Consider the following 15464-nt stretch of genomic DNA (forward strand, 5'->3'; position numbering starts at 1 on the left):
GAGAGAATAAAGGGATATGAATTTCAGTGAGTTATTTGTATTTGCTTTTATAAGTGTCTGAAGATCTGGTGGAATAGCAGGTAGCATGCTTACCTGCAGAAGGCCTTAACTGATGGAATTTTTTGTGCTTCTGGCAGGATGAGCAAAGTGCTGTCTCCATGCTGAAGAAGCATCAGATCCTAGAACAAGCAGTAGAAGATTATGCTGAGACTGTGCACCAACTCTCCAAAACCAGTAGAGCTCTGGTGGCAGATGGACATCCTGAGAGGTGAGTACTTGACAAGCATGCTTCCATGTGCCCCTGTGAATGGAAATGAAAGGCAAAGAGTGGGGCCCCTGTCAAGACACATTCAACACAACACATCTAGAAGTGGAATATGACTTAAAGGTCTAAACTTAATATTTTAGGATACTTAGGTTCAAATACTGAGTATCAGGAAACAATTGCAACCCCCCCCCCCCCCACACACACACACACACCCTGGGCACAAAGTTAATTTGCTTCCACAATTTTAGAAATAAGGCACATTTTATCCAAGAATTTAATTTCTTGCAATTCTTAAAGGGACACATTTCACAGACATGCATATACTTGTTCAAAAAGCACTGTAGAACATTTGCCCAATTCTTAAACTTAGCATCTTGTATTTGGTTATATTGTTGCTGAAGAAAAAGATAAAAACAATTAGGGTCCACTGCGACAAACCCGATGATTATTCAACATCTATATGGTGAGCTATTCACTTTGGATTGGGTTAAAAATCCCATGAAATTAACACGTCTTATATATTAAGAGTTGGCTCCCGTATGAGGGTTATTGTCGCTATAAAAATATTTTTTGTTTTGGCATCTCATTAAACGTGGTTCATATATACAAGAAGTTTTATCAAGGGCAGGAACTGCTTTCCTGGTTTCTGCCTTCTCCCAATACTGTACTAATGTGGCCCATTTCCTTACTTTCCACTGTCTAGGATGTTACTGTTTTTTTTCTTCCTTTCTTTAAACTTCATCTCGCAGCAACCCCCTCTGACCCTCCCAGAAGTGGGCAGATGCTGGGAGAGGGATGGCTCTAAAGCCCCAAGACCTAAACTGTTGACCAATAATCACAAGTTACAACTAATGGATGCTGCCCCTCTTTCTTGCCCTACAGGTTGCCTTTTGGACTTCTAGGCAGCACCTCTGCCATTAAGCTGAATGGGACTGTGTTTAAAGTCCTATATGCACTCTGAGCCTTAAGACTCATTTATTATATATTGTTCTTGTCCCTCCCTAGACCCACTCTGATCCCAGTGTGGTTTGAGGAAGGTCTGTTTGTTTTGTATTTCTTCTGTGCTTAGTTTGGATTTTGACTCTCTTTTCATCCAATTTGTTTACTGTGTTTATTTTTGCTTACGTGTTTCAGTTTTGGTTCTTTTCCTGTAGTTATTGCATATTTTCTATTGTAAAGGTAGTCTGAGTAGAGTGCCCTATATAAAAAATAAAAAGTTAAAATAATTGGAGGAAAAGTTGGTATTGAACCTTCTGCTTCCATAAAACCTCAGAATTCCTCATCCTTGTGGATTTTTCTCCCTGTTGAGTTAATGGAACCCTACCAGTTCCAGCTTTCTCTCTGTTTTGCAGTGAACGTATCAGCATGCGCCAGTCCCAGGTGGATAAATTGTATGCAGGCCTGAAGGATTTGTCTGAGGAGAGAAGGGGTAAACTGGATGAGAGACATCGGCTATTCCAGCTGAACCGTGAAGTGGATGATTTGGAACAGTGGATTGCTGAGAGGGAAGTGGTAGCGGGATCACATGAACTGGGGCAGGACTATGAGCATGTCACGGTAAGTGTCTTCTGTTAGTTTCAGGAAAGCTCCATATCCTCTGTCTCTCACACATCACATGTGCCCATTGCTGATGGCCAGCAACCCACAGAATGCTGCATCTTTCTACTTGTAAACAGGGTACACATTGAAAGAATTATTTTCACTAGAGATGGGCAGAAAAACTCTTACCCAAAATTGCGATCCAGACTGCCTCCATAATCGGGATAGTTTTCAATAGCGATTGCTGATTGTGATGATAAAAAGCCAAGTAATGGGAGGGAGAGGGGAATTTACGATATCATTAACCTTGCTCCTCTACAAATGCACAGATTGAGTGGGCTTTAACACCATGATCACTGATTGTAGTTATTGACCTGTCTTTTAATTGTCATGTTGGGTTTTTTCTTGCGAGTTTGTAAATGTAACTGCATTATGATGAAAATGCTAAGACAGTAAAAAGGACTGAAAATTATCTGGAAAACCTTGCTGTACAAGGTAATACATACAGGATTTTCGTTAAATTAGGAGCCTACCTTTCCTTAGCCTGGGTGTGTTCTCATTCCAGATGCTGCAGGAGAGATTCCGGGAATTTGCCCGCGACACAGGGAATATTGGACAGGAGCGTGTGGACACTGTTAACCACATGGCAGATGAGCTCATCAATTCAGGACATTCAGATGCAGCCACGATTGCGGAGTGGAAGGATGGCCTCAATGAGGCATGGGCTGACCTCTTGGAGCTGATTGACACCAGAACGCAGATCCTAGCTGCCTCTTACGAACTGCATAAATTTTACCATGATGCCAAGGAGATCTATGGCCGCATTCAGGACAAACACAAGAAGCTCCCAGAGGAGCTGGGCAGAGACCAAAACACAGTGGAAGCATTACAGAGGATGCACACAACCTTTGAGCATGACATTCAGGCTTTGGGAACCCAGGTGAGTACTGGATGCTGTCGCAGGACTGTCGCAGTCCATTTGTCAGCCTGGGTTGAGATCAAGCTGTAGCCACTGAGCTGCTACAGCTATAGACTGCAAGGAAACATTCCATCTGTTCATTTTCCCCTCTCCTACTTCTGCAATTCCTATATCATATATTCATGGAAAGTCATTTGTACAGGGCTTCTCAAACTTGTCCTGGACTCTCCGCAGCCACTTAGGTTTTCAGGACATCCAGAATGAATATGCCTGGGATAAATTTGCTTATATTGGTGACCTATTACATACAGATATATCTCATACATATTGATTATGGATATCCTGAAAACCTGACTGGCTAAGGGATCCCAAGGTTGGGTTTGGGAAGCATTGCATTAGTAGTTTCAGCTGCATCTCTAGTTCTCACAGTTTGAGAGTTTATGGAGCTAGCTAGCTTCCTGCTGAATTTCTTCTGGATGAATGTGATTATTAGACCCACTGAAAATACTGTATATATTGTTTCTGGCAAAAGGAGACTGGAAGGTCCATTTCCAAACAAGACTGCAGCTACTTTTTTTGCAAACTGGCAGTGAGCAGAGTTATATTCATAAAGCAAAGTTCCCCCCCCCCCCCCCCCACAGTTATCACCACTGTTAAGTTGGATATCTACTACTGCCTCAATTACAGAAAAATATTGTTATAATGGATAAATGTTTTTATTTTATATCGGATGTGCACCAGCCCCACAAGTGGTCTTAAGGCCAATTATATCAGCTCACATAATTGCAGAGGTGAATTAAACAAATTATACTGTAAAAATAAATAAACTTTGACCACTGAGTCTAGTTAGTACGCCAACAACCATAGTGACAGGATAACCATGAACTATGTAATCAAAATCAAAACAGACCTGGGGAAAATGAAAGATTTTAGCTGTAAAACTGAAACAGAAGCAAGTTCATCCCATTAAGGGCATTTTTAAGGGAGATTCATGATTTAAAACTGGTTCCTTGCATGATCCTTCCTGCTGATAAATGATTTCTAGTTAAGTTGTGTTAGTTTCTTGGCCACAACATCCATAGAACTGTGCCATACGCTGAGGTGGGAGACTCTGTAGAATCATTAACGAAGTTAACATACTGTATAGTCCACAAGATTTAATGACAACTACTCCTCATGCTCTGGTATGAATCCTTCTAGAAGGTCTATTTCCTATGGCATGTACCTCAGCATGGGGGGTGGGCAGTTCTCACAGGACAAGCAGGATGGTAGTCCTCACATATGGGTGGCATCACAGGATGGAGCCCAATCATGGAACACTTTTGTCAAAGTTTCTAGAACTTTGACTGGTACCTACTGGGCATGCCCAGCATGGCACTAAACCTGCAGCCAGCAGGGGACCTCCTTCAGTCTTCTTTTTTCCGCGCAGCAGTAGGGTTAAGGAGCTCCACAGAGATACCTGATGGGAATTTTCCTCACGGAATTACTAAAAACTTTCATACCCGTTTTTCGGTCGATTCCCGTCGAGTTTGGCACTCGCGGCCTACTGGCCGTCGACCGTACCGCGGCTCAATTTTTTTCAAAGGCCATGGCGTCGTGGTTCCATCATTGCCTGGACTGTACTCGCACCATGTCCATAACAGATCCTCATAAAGTCTGTGTAATGTGTCGTGTGCGAGCATGATGTCTTGACCTGCACCAAATGTGCTTTAATGACACCAAAAGGTCACAAGGCCAGAATGGAGAAAATGGAACTTCTCTTACGTTCTGAAAACCTAACGCCGTCTATTGCATTGACGTCGTCTGAACCGGCACCATCCAGTTTGCGCCAGTATCAGCCACCGGCCCGGCATCGACGACTTCTCGGCCTTAGACTACCTCTAACCCCCCCCCCCCCTCAGGACCGAGGGGATCGTAGAGAGAAACATTAGCATCGACACCGGAAGTCTCGGACCATCGAGGAAGGAAAATAATCGACCTCACTATCGTCCGAGCCGCCATCGAAAAAACTCCGTCCAGAAAAGGCATCGACCCTTTCTGCGAGCGGGTCACCGAGGCAACCCTCACCCGGACGGGTATCGGGAGCCGCGACTCTGCCTTTAATGGTGGTCCCTCTGGCTATGCCTCTGCCTCCTTCTTCCCTTCCGGAGCCGGGCTGCTTGCTCCAGGTCTCCATGAAGAACTAGACCGGATGGTCCAGGAGGCCATCGATAAGGCAATGCACAGATTCCAAGTTACCCTGGCGCCGATATCTGTGCCGGCCGCGGAACCGACCATCGATCCCATTCCGGCAGCATTGGCACCGCTGCTCTCGAAGATGGACACGCTTATAGCCACTTTTCCACCAATGTATCCTGGGTCACCGATGGCTCCAGTGCCTTCCCCGCTTACCTTGTCATCGGGTGGAGCAACACAGTTTCGCATTCCTCCATTGGGAGTTTTGCCGATGCCTCAACAATCGATGCCAGTGCATCCATCGGCGCCAACGATCCATCCATCAATGCCCTCGATGCCTTCATCTGTGCCTCCAGTTCTTCCCTTGATGCCTTCAGAGCCTAGACCAGGACCTTCAGGAATTCCATCGTCCCGTCCTTATCAGGTTCCTAGGGGGGGACAGGTGCTGATCCCTATGATACCTGGACTGATGATTCATCTCCAGACACCGATGACTTGCCATCACCACCTTCTACTGAAAGCACGAAGCGTTCTCCTCCAGAGGACCTATCCTTCATAAATTTTATGAAGGAAATGTCTGAATTGGTTCTCAGTGGAGCACAGGACTTGGTGAGAGAGGTAACTGTGGTAGGGCTGCTTGGCAATAGTGATCATAATATGATCAAATTTGATTTAATGACTGGAAGAGGAACAGTGTGCAAATCCACAGCGCTCGTGCTAAACTTTCAAAAGGGAAACTTTGATAAAATGAGAAAAATTGTTAGAAAAAAACTGAAAGGAGCAGCTACAAAAGTAAAAAAAAAAGTCCAAGAGGCGTGGTCATTGTTAAATACCATTCTAGAAGCACAGTCCAGAAGTATTCCACATATTAAGAAAGGTGGAAAGAAGGCAAAACGATTACCGGCATGGTTAAAAGGGGAGGTGAAAGAAGCTTTCCCTGTACGTACCAGGATCAGTCCAGACTGTGGGTTATGCTCCCAGTCCAGCAGGTGGAGTCAGAAGTAAAAGCTCGAGGGGAGGTCCTATATGACCTCACTCCTTGTGCCTCAATCCTCAGTATCTTCTGACTCCAGCAGGTGTGAGCAGGGGACTGGTCAGTCCCCAGCACAGGTTTTTCAGGTTTAGGCCTTTGTTTTCCTGTCTTTTGAGGGATCCAAAAAAAAAAAAAGAAAAACTAGTTATATTATTTGGGGCTGGGTTGAGAGGAACTTGTTAACTACCTATTTTGTCTGTTCCTTTCCCTTGTCCCCTTATTTCTTCGCTTCGTGGTAAGTGTTTTAAATTTACTTGTTTAAATTTCGTATTTCAGCAAATTGCAAGCCACCTCTTGCCGGTCCATGCGGCACTGGAGGGCGGCGTTATTATTATTATTTTAATTTTCTGTCAGCTCTTGCGGTGACCCCCCTCTCTCTCTTTCTTCCCGCCCTGTGAGAGTTTTTTGACCCGCGGCCCTGCGACGCGCCATTCCCCGGGGCCGCCGGCTTCTGGGAGGTCTTTTTCCTCAGTAGCTTTCTCGGTCGATAGAGGAGGGACGGGCGAGCAAACGTAGTCAGCAACTCGCCAAGACCATTTTTCAGGTCTAAGCCGCGCCGCCTGGTTCCTGCCTACCCGAGGGGGAGGGGATCTCCTACCTCATGTCGCGGACGTCGAACTGCTCCGCTTGTGGGCGCTTGGGGAGCCGCCTCTCTGAGGGACTGTGCTCTGGTTGCAGACCTACTGACAGGGCAGTTGCGCCATTGGAGGGAAGGCACAGGAGACCAAGGAGAGGAGGCTTCCTCTCGTCAGCGGCAAGCCCCGTTCCCGCTGAGCGCGGGAACAGCAGACATTTTGTTTTCTGATGAAGAAGCTGGTGCGTCAGATTTGGAGGAACCGGGTGACCCGATACCTAGGCAACCGGCCGTTTTGCCACCTCCAGTACCACAAGGGGAAGTTTTCAGTCGGGAAACCCCCGGGTGGTCCTCCCCCGGGGCTGCCAGGATTTTCCCCGGAATTTGTAGTACTGATGCACCGTGCATTTTTGCAAAGCAGCGGCCAGCCTTTGGTTTTGCCCTGGGGACCATCTCCAGCCAAGGTACCACGTCTGGATCCCTCTCTAGGGGGACCTTCGACACAGGGCTTGGGTCAACCTCTAGGCTCAGCACGGATGGCTTCCGGGCCTTCAACTGGTCCACCGCGGGTCTCTCCGGTTTTACCTGATGTGGATGTGAGTCAGGACCCAGTTGGAGACGATCCTAATCTCTCAGTGCAAGTCGAGGGAGACGATCCCAGAGTACTCCGCATTTTCCATCCGGAAGAGTTGGAGGGGCTCATTCCTCATATTCTTCAGGAGATGGATATTGATCCGCCCCCGGATCCAACGCCTTCTGATCCCAAAGTGAGAAAGGGAGACCCTCTCCTCGCGGGTCTTCAACCTTTGGCCAAGGCTTTCCCTACGCACCCTAGTTTTCTACAGCTGATTTCTAGAGAATGGGACACTCCAGAGGCCTCCCTCAGTCAGTAGAGCCATGGAAAAACGTTATCCTCTTCCGGTGGATTTCCTGGATCTCTTAAAGGTTCCGGCAGTGGATTCTGCCGTGTCGGCGGTTACTAAGAGCACTACCATCCCAGTCACGGGCGGAACAGCCTTGAAGGACCTTCAGGATAGGAAACTGGAAGTCCATCTGAAGAGAATTTTCGAGGTTTCGGCGCTCGGAGTACGGGCGGCCATCTGTACCGCCCTTGGGCAGAGGGCTGGTTTACGTTGGGTCCAACAACTACTTACCTCGCAGGATCTCTCTACTGCCGAGGCTCAACAGGCAGATAGGTTAGAGTCCGTGATAGCCTACGGTGCGGATGCGCTGTATGACCTTCTTCGGGTTCTCTCTCGGTCTATGGTGGCGGCGGTGTCGGCCCGCCGTCTCCTGTGGCTCCGAAATTGGTCGGCGGACTCCTCGTCCAAGACACGCCTCGGTTCATTACCTTTCAAGGGCAAGTTCCTTTTTGGTGAGGATTTGGACCAGATAATCAAGTCCCTGAACGAGAACACGGTACACAAGCTTCCGGAGGACAGACCTCGCTCAGCTAGATCTTTTAGCTCCTCCAGAAACCGATCCCGGAACCAGCGGTGTGCTCGGACAAACAGGCAACAGCCAACATCGAGGACTCCATCTTACCGTTCACAGGGATGGAATCGGTCCTTTCGAGGACGGCGGGGTGGCAAAGAACCTACAGTACCTCGCTCAGCCTCTAAACCTGCGCAATGATGCCAGGTTAGCCCACGAGCTGATCCCTCTGGTGGGGGGTCGGCTCACTCTCTTTTACGAGAAGTGGGTTCGAATCACGTCGGACCAGTGGGTCTTGGACATCCTAAGAAACGGTTACGCGTTGGATTTTGTCCACGCCCCCAGAGACAGATTCCTTTTCTCCCCCTGCGGATCTCTCCACAAGCAACAAGCTATTCTTCAGACGCTCCAGCGTTTGCGTGCCTTAGGAAGCAATAAGGCCGGTATTCGCCAACGAACTGGGGCGAGGTCATTACTCTATCTACTTCGTGGTACCCAAGAAAGAGGGAACTTTCCGACCCATTCTGGATCTCAAGACTGTCAACAGGGCGCTCCGGGTACCACGATTCCGCATGGAAACACTCAGGTCAGTGATAGCGGCGGTTCATCGAGGGGAATATCTTGCTTCCTTAGATCTGACGGAGGCGTACCTCCATATTCCGATCCACCCGGATTTTCAACGATATCTTCGCTTCAAGATCCTGGGACAGCATTTCCAGTTCAAGGCATTGCCTTTTGGTCTAGCTACAGCTCCTCGAGTATTCACGAAAGTAATGGTCGTAGTAGCAGCAGCCCTTCGCCGGGAAGGAATATTAGTTCATCCGTACCTCGACGACTGGCTCATCAGGTCAAAGTCTCGAATTCAGGGGGTCCAGGCCGTGGACCGGGTGGTATCCCTGCTTCAATCGTTGGGCTGGATAATCAACTACGACAAGAGTCAACTTACGCCTTCCCAGAACTTGGATTTTCTGGGCGCTCACTTCGACACGGCAGAGGGAAAGATGTTCTTACGCCCAGAGCGAGCACAAGCGTTGAGAGAGCAAGTTCACCAATTCTTGTTGCTCCAGGTACCGACGGCCTGGGACTACTTGCAGGTGCTGGGAACTATGGCCTCTACAATCGACCTAGTTCCGTGGGCGTTTGCGCACCTTCGTCCCCTACAGAAAGCACTTCTATCCCGGTGGAGACCGGTATCTCGGGACTACAGTGCGATCCTGCCGATTCCACATGCGGCTCGGCTCAGTCTCCAATGGTGGTTAGATCCCAGGTGTCTTGCCAGGGAGACGCCATTGGAGACGCCGGACTGGGTGGTGGTCACCACAGATGCCAGTCTCACAGGATGGGGGCGGTATGCCAATCGAGCTCCATCCAAGGCATTTGGACGAAGGAGGAGAGCCAGTGGCCCATCAATCGGTTGGAGACAAGGGCAGTCCATTTCGCCCTACATGGATTCCTTCCGCTGGTTCGCCAAAGGGCGGTCAGGATTCTCTCGGACAACGCAACCACGGTGTCGTACATCAACCGACAGGGGGGCACAAGGAGTCGCCTAGTAGCGTGGGAAGCAGAAAAGCTAATGCAGTGGGCGGAGCGGCACTTGCTCCGGTTGGCGGCGTCCCACATAGCAGGCGTAGACAACGTACAATCAGATTTTCTCAGCCGTCAACGTCTGGATCCGGGAGAGTGGGAGCTCTTCAGGGAAGCAATGGTCTTGATGATAAAGCGATGGGGAGTTCCCCACGTGGACCTCATGGCCACAGCCGAAAACGCAAAGGCTCCTCACTTTTTCAGTCGCAGGAGAGAGCACGGGGCAGAGGGGGTAGATGCCCTAGTCCTCCCGTGGCCCTCGCAGGTCTTTCTGTATGTTTTTCCTCCGTGGCCCCTGGTGGGGAAGGTGCTACGTCGCATAAAGACTCACCTTGGTTTTGTGATCCTAGTTGCGCCAGAGTGGCCGAGGAGACCATGGTTTGCGGACCTGCTTCATCTAGCTCAAGAGGGACCGATTCGCCTCGGTCACCTCCCTCAGCTTCTCAAACAGGGTCCCATATTTTTAGAGGAGGCAGATCGCTTCTGTCTTGCGGCCTGGCTTTTGAGAGGTGTAAGTTGAGACGTCAAGGATATCCGGAGGCGGTTATTTCCACCTTATTGAGGGCAAGAAAGACATCCACCTCAGTTACATACGTGAGGGTGTGGAAGGTCTTCGAAGATTGGTGTAGGGTCCGTACTATTGTGCCGGTTCTCGCCTCGGTGGTTCAGGTATTAGATTTTCTTCAGTCGGGGCTAGAGATGGGACTCGCATATAACTCCCTTCGGGTACAGGTGGCGGCGTTGGGAGCCTTGTTGCATACAGGGACTCTCTCGCCGCTATCCTCTCACCCAGATATTCTCCGTTTTCTCAGAGGTGTTCGTCAGCTGAAGCCTCCTTTCAAATCACCCTGTCCTTCTTGGAGTCTCAACTTGGTACTCGAGGTCCTGGGAGGTCCTCCGTTTGAGCCTTTACGCGTGGCCACCGTCAAGGACCTTACCCTAAAGACTGTCTTTTTGGTGGCTATAACTTCTGCTCGACGTATCTCGGAACTGCAGGCCTTGTCCTGTCGAGAGCCTTTCCTCCGTTTTTCTGAGGAGGGTGTTTCCATAAGGACAGTACCTTCTTTTCTCCCCAAGGTGGTTTCTTCTTTCCACTTGAACCAGTCGGTGGAACTTCCTTCTTTCTTGTCATCGGATCCCAGGCATCTTCGCAGTCTGGATGTCAAGAGATGTCTAATGCAGTACTTAACTTCCACCAATGACTTCCGTCTTTCGGATCATCTTTTTGTTCTATGGTCAGGTCCCAGAAAGGGTCAGATGGCTTCTAAGACAACCATCGCTCGATGGCTGAAAGGTGCGATCGCAGCTGCATATATAGGAAGAGGGCGTCAGCCACCTCTGGGGGTTAAAGCGCACTCCCTTCGAGCGCAAGCTACCTCTTGGGCAGAAAGTTCATCGGTGTCCTCTCAGGAAATTTGCAGAGCGACCACCTGGAAATCAATACATACTTTCTCTAGGCACTATCGCTTGGATGTCCGGGCTCCGATTTTCGGATCCTTCGGAGATAGTGTTTTGAGAGCAGGGCTATTATCGGCCCACCCGAAGTAGGGGAAGCTTTGGTACATCCCACAGTCTGGACTGATCCTGGTACGTACAGGGAAAAGAAAATTATTTCTTACCTGCTAATTTTCGTTCCTGTAGTACCGAGGATCAGTCCAGACACCCTCCCTGGATATTTGGGATTGTAAAGGGATAAGCCTCTGCTCATTGTTCCTACTTAATCTCTGTTTATTCTATCTCAACCTGGGGCTCCAGGACTCACTGTTTCTCACAGTTTGGTTTACAAGTTCCGTTGTGGGTTTACCAGTTTTTAATCTTCGTTCATTATTGTTGAACAGTTATCTTTTTTGATCCCTCTGTCTCTTCTCTTTGGCTTTGTAAGTCTAGTTACTGAGGATTGAGGCACAAGGAGTGAGGTCATATAGGACATCCCCTCGAGCTTTTACTTCTGACTCCACCTGCTGGACTGGGAGCATAACCCACAGTCTGGACTGATCCTCGGTACTACAGGAACGAAAATTAGCAGGTAAGAAATAATTTTCTTATTTTAGCCAAAAGATCTTCATTCAAAAATTGGAAGAAGGATCCAACAGAAGAAAATAGGATAAAGCATAAACATTGGCAAGTTAAATGTAAAACAGTGATAAGACAGGCTAAGAGAGAATTTGAAAAGAAGTTGGCTGTAGAGGCAAAAACTCACAGTAAAAACTTTTTAAAATATATCCAAAGCAGAAAGCCTGTGAGGGAGTCAGTTGGACAGTTAGATGATCGAGGGGTTAAAGGGGCACTTAGAGAAGATAGGGCCATCGCGGAAAGATTAAATGATTTCTTTGCTTCGGTGTTTACTGAAGAGGATGTTGGGGAGGTACCCGTAATGGAGAAAGTTTTCATGGGTAAAGATTCAGATGGACTGAATCAAATCACGGTGAACCTAGATGTGGTAAGCCTGATTGACAAACTGAAGAGTAGTAAATCACCCGGACCGGATGGTATACACCCCAGAGTTCTGAAGGAACTAAAAATTGAAATTTCAGACCTATTAGTAAAAATTTGTAACTTATCATTAAAATCATCCATTGTACCTGAAGACTGGAGGATAGAAAATGTAACCCCAATATTTAAAAAGGGCTCCAGGGGTGATCCGGGAAACTACAGACCGGTTAGCCTGACTTCAGTGCCAGGAAAAATAGTGGAAAGTGTTCTAAACATCAAAATCATAGAACATATAGAAAGACATGGTTTAATGGAACAAAGTCAGCATGGCTTTTCCCAGGGCAAGTCTTGCCTCACAAATCTGCTTCACTTTTTTGAAGGAGTTAATAAACATGTGGATAAAGGTGAACTGGTAGATATAGTATACTTGGAATTTCAGAAGGCGTTTGACAAAGTTCCTCATGAGAGGCTTCTAGGAAAAGTAAAAAGTCATGGGATAGGTGGCAATGTCCTTTCATGGATTGCAAACTGGCTAAAAGACAGGAAACAGAGAGTAGGATTAAATGGACAATTTTCTCAGTGGAAGGGAGTTGGACAGTGGAGTGCCTCAGGGATCTGTATTGGGACCCTTACTTTTCAATATATTTATAAATGATCTGGAAAGAAATACGACGAGTGAGATAATCAAATTTGCAGATGACACAAAATTGTTCAGAGTAGTTAAATCACAAGCAGATTGTGATAACTTGCAGGAAGACCTTGTGAGACTGGAAAATTGAGCATCCAAATGGCAGATGAAATTTAATGTGGATAAGTGCAAGGTGATGCATATAGGGAAAAATAACCCATGCTATAATTACACAATGTTGGGTTCCATATTAGGTGCTACAACCCAAGAAAGAGATCTAGGTGTCATAGTGGATAACACATTGAAATCGTCGGTTCAGTGTGCTGCGGCAGTCAAAAAAGCAAACAGAATGTTGGGAATTATTAGAAAGGGAATGGTGAATAAAACGGAGGATGTCATGATGCCTCTGTATCGCTCCATGGTGAGACCGCACCTTGAATACTGTGTACAATTCTGGTCGCCGCATCTCAAAAAAGATATAATTACAATGGAGAAGGTACAAAGAAGGGCTACCAAAATGATAAGGGGAATGGAACAACTTCCCTACGAGGAAAGACTAAAGAGGTTAGGACTTTTCAGCTTGGAGAAGAGACGACTGAGGGGGGATATGATAGAGGTGTTTAAAATCATGAGAGGTCTAGAACGGGTAGATGTGAATCAGTTATTTACTCTTTCGGATAGTAGAAAGACTAGGGGGCACTCCATGAAGTTAGCATGGGGCACATTTAAAACCAATCGGAGAAAGTTCTTTTTTACTCAACACACAATTAAACTCTGGAATTTGTTACCAGAGGATGTGGTCAGTGCAGTTAGTATAGCTGTGTTTAAACAAGGATTGGATAAGTTCTTGGAGGAGGAGTCCATTACCTGCTATTAAGTTCACTTAGAGAATAGCCACTGCCATTAGCAATGGTAACATGGAATAGACTTAGTTTTTGGGTACTTGCCAGGTTCTTATGGCCTGGATTGGCCACTGTTGGAAACAGGATGCTGGGCTTGATGGATCCTTGGTCTGACCCAGTATGGCATTTTCTTATGTTCCAATTGCAGACTGAACAAGATGACAGGCATCAAATGATGGAGCTGTTACAATTCCTGGATGCTCCCAAGGAAATAACCTCCATCCCTATTCACCAGAATATTTTGGATCTCCTCAAAAAGAACTGGGAACACCCTGGTTCTGTTGCTCCAGTCAACAGAAAAACTGATACCACTTATTTGGTCCAGTCAGTCCCAGGATTCCAGAAACCTCAACTGGATCACCAATCTGTGGTTGTAGAATCTGCCCAAAAGAGGGCAAAAAGATCAAAACCCCACTCTTCCTTTCTCCCGGGTAAGGAACAAAAATTCCTGGATGCCATTGGCCGGCATGCCTTCCAGGGATCAATGATCATCTCTCGGATCACCTCTTACCAGCTGAATATGACCCAGTACAACAGGGTCTTATTCAAGCAGATACAGGACTTTGCAGAGTCCCTGCCTCAGCAATTCCAGGAACAGCTTCAAACCCTGGTACACAAGGGTTTTGAGGCAGGGAAGCATGAAATAAGATCCTCTTATGATATCTTCGACACCGCTTCCAGGGTATCTGCAACTGCTATTACAGCAAGAAGATGGGCCTGGCTTAAGTCTTCGGACTTGCACCCTGAAGTACAAGACAGATTATCTGGTCTACCCTGCATAGGAGATAATCTGTTTGGCGAACAGATTCAGTGGACGGTGGCGGAACTCAAGGAGCGTCATGAGACCCTTCGCCAGCTCTCTCTGATGCCCTCTGAGTATTCCTCCAAACAGCCATTCAGGAATGATACTAAAAAGTCATTCTTCTAAAAAGTCATTCTTCCGTCCAAGAAGTCCTATCCATCACCATCTAGAACTCTTTCCACGAGACCTTTCCAAAAGGCACAGTCTCGTCAACCGCGGAAACAAAAGCCGCAAGCAGCTCCTCAGCCGGGCCCTGCTTCCGGCTTTTGACTCCTGCATAGAGAGCAGCAGCCAGTTTCCACTGCCTCAGATACCAGTGGGAGGTCGATTGTGCCATTTCAACAGGTGGCACACAATCACCTCAGACCAGTGGGTCCTTGCCATAATTTCTCAGGGTTATCACCTGAACTTTCTCTCCATCCCACCGGACTCCCCACCTCTTCCGACGTGGAGAACATCCGACCACTCACCACTCCTGGAACAGGTGGTCTCCCTCCTCCTCCAGTCCAGAGCAATAGAACCAGTGCCCTACTCCCAAAAAGGCCTAGGATTCTATTCCCGGTACTTTCTAATCCCCCAAAAATCAGGCGGTGTTCGTCCAATTCTGGACCTGTGTGCCCTCAACAAGTACCTCCACCGAGAAAAGTTCAAGATGGTAACCTTGGGTTCCCTTCTTCCTCTTCTGCAAAGAGGAAACTGGCTCTGCTCTCTAGATCTCCAGGACGCGTACACACACACATTGCGATAACTTCATCTCATCGCAAATTTCTGAGATTTCTGGTAGGCCCCAAGCACTATCAGTACCGAGTGCTACCATTTGCCCTGGCATCTGCACCACAAGTCTTCACCAAGTGCCTCATAGTAGTAGCAGCCTTCCTCAGGACTCAAGGTGTTCACATCTACCCCTATCTAGACGATTGGTTGATCAGGGCTCCCACTCAGCAAGCTGCTCTGTCATCCCTACGTCTTACTTTACACACTGATTTCGCTAGGATTTCTCGTCAACTACGTGAAATCCAGCTTAGTCCCATCTCAAACTTTATCATTCATAGGGGCAGACTTGGACACCTTGCAGGCAAAGGCATTTCTGCCTCGACAGCAAGCTTTCACTCTCATATCTCTCACACCAGCTGCAGTCTCAGCACCGCACGCCTGCACGCCACTTCCTCATCC

The 15464-nt window shown here is 47.6% G+C and overlaps 1 protein-coding gene across 3 annotated transcripts in view; it reads left to right on the forward strand.

Moving 5' to 3' along the window:
* Positions 1–15464, forward strand: part of SPTBN1 (spectrin beta, non-erythrocytic 1) — a 724701-nt gene that overhangs the window by 566902 nt on the left and 142335 nt on the right. For all 3 annotated transcript variants that reach the window (XM_029593444.1, XM_029593446.1, XM_029593445.1), the window contains 3 exons: positions 138–268; positions 1621–1825; positions 2373–2747. In XM_029593444.1, the coding sequence (XP_029449304.1) occupies positions 138–268; positions 1621–1825; positions 2373–2747 (711 nt within the window). The remainder of the gene's footprint in view (positions 1–137; positions 269–1620; positions 1826–2372; positions 2748–15464) is intronic.

This window comes from Rhinatrema bivittatum, chromosome 3 (genome assembly GCF_901001135.1).
Source record: "Rhinatrema bivittatum chromosome 3, aRhiBiv1.1, whole genome shotgun sequence".
Lineage (NCBI taxonomy): Eukaryota > Metazoa > Chordata > Amphibia > Gymnophiona > Rhinatrematidae > Rhinatrema > Rhinatrema bivittatum.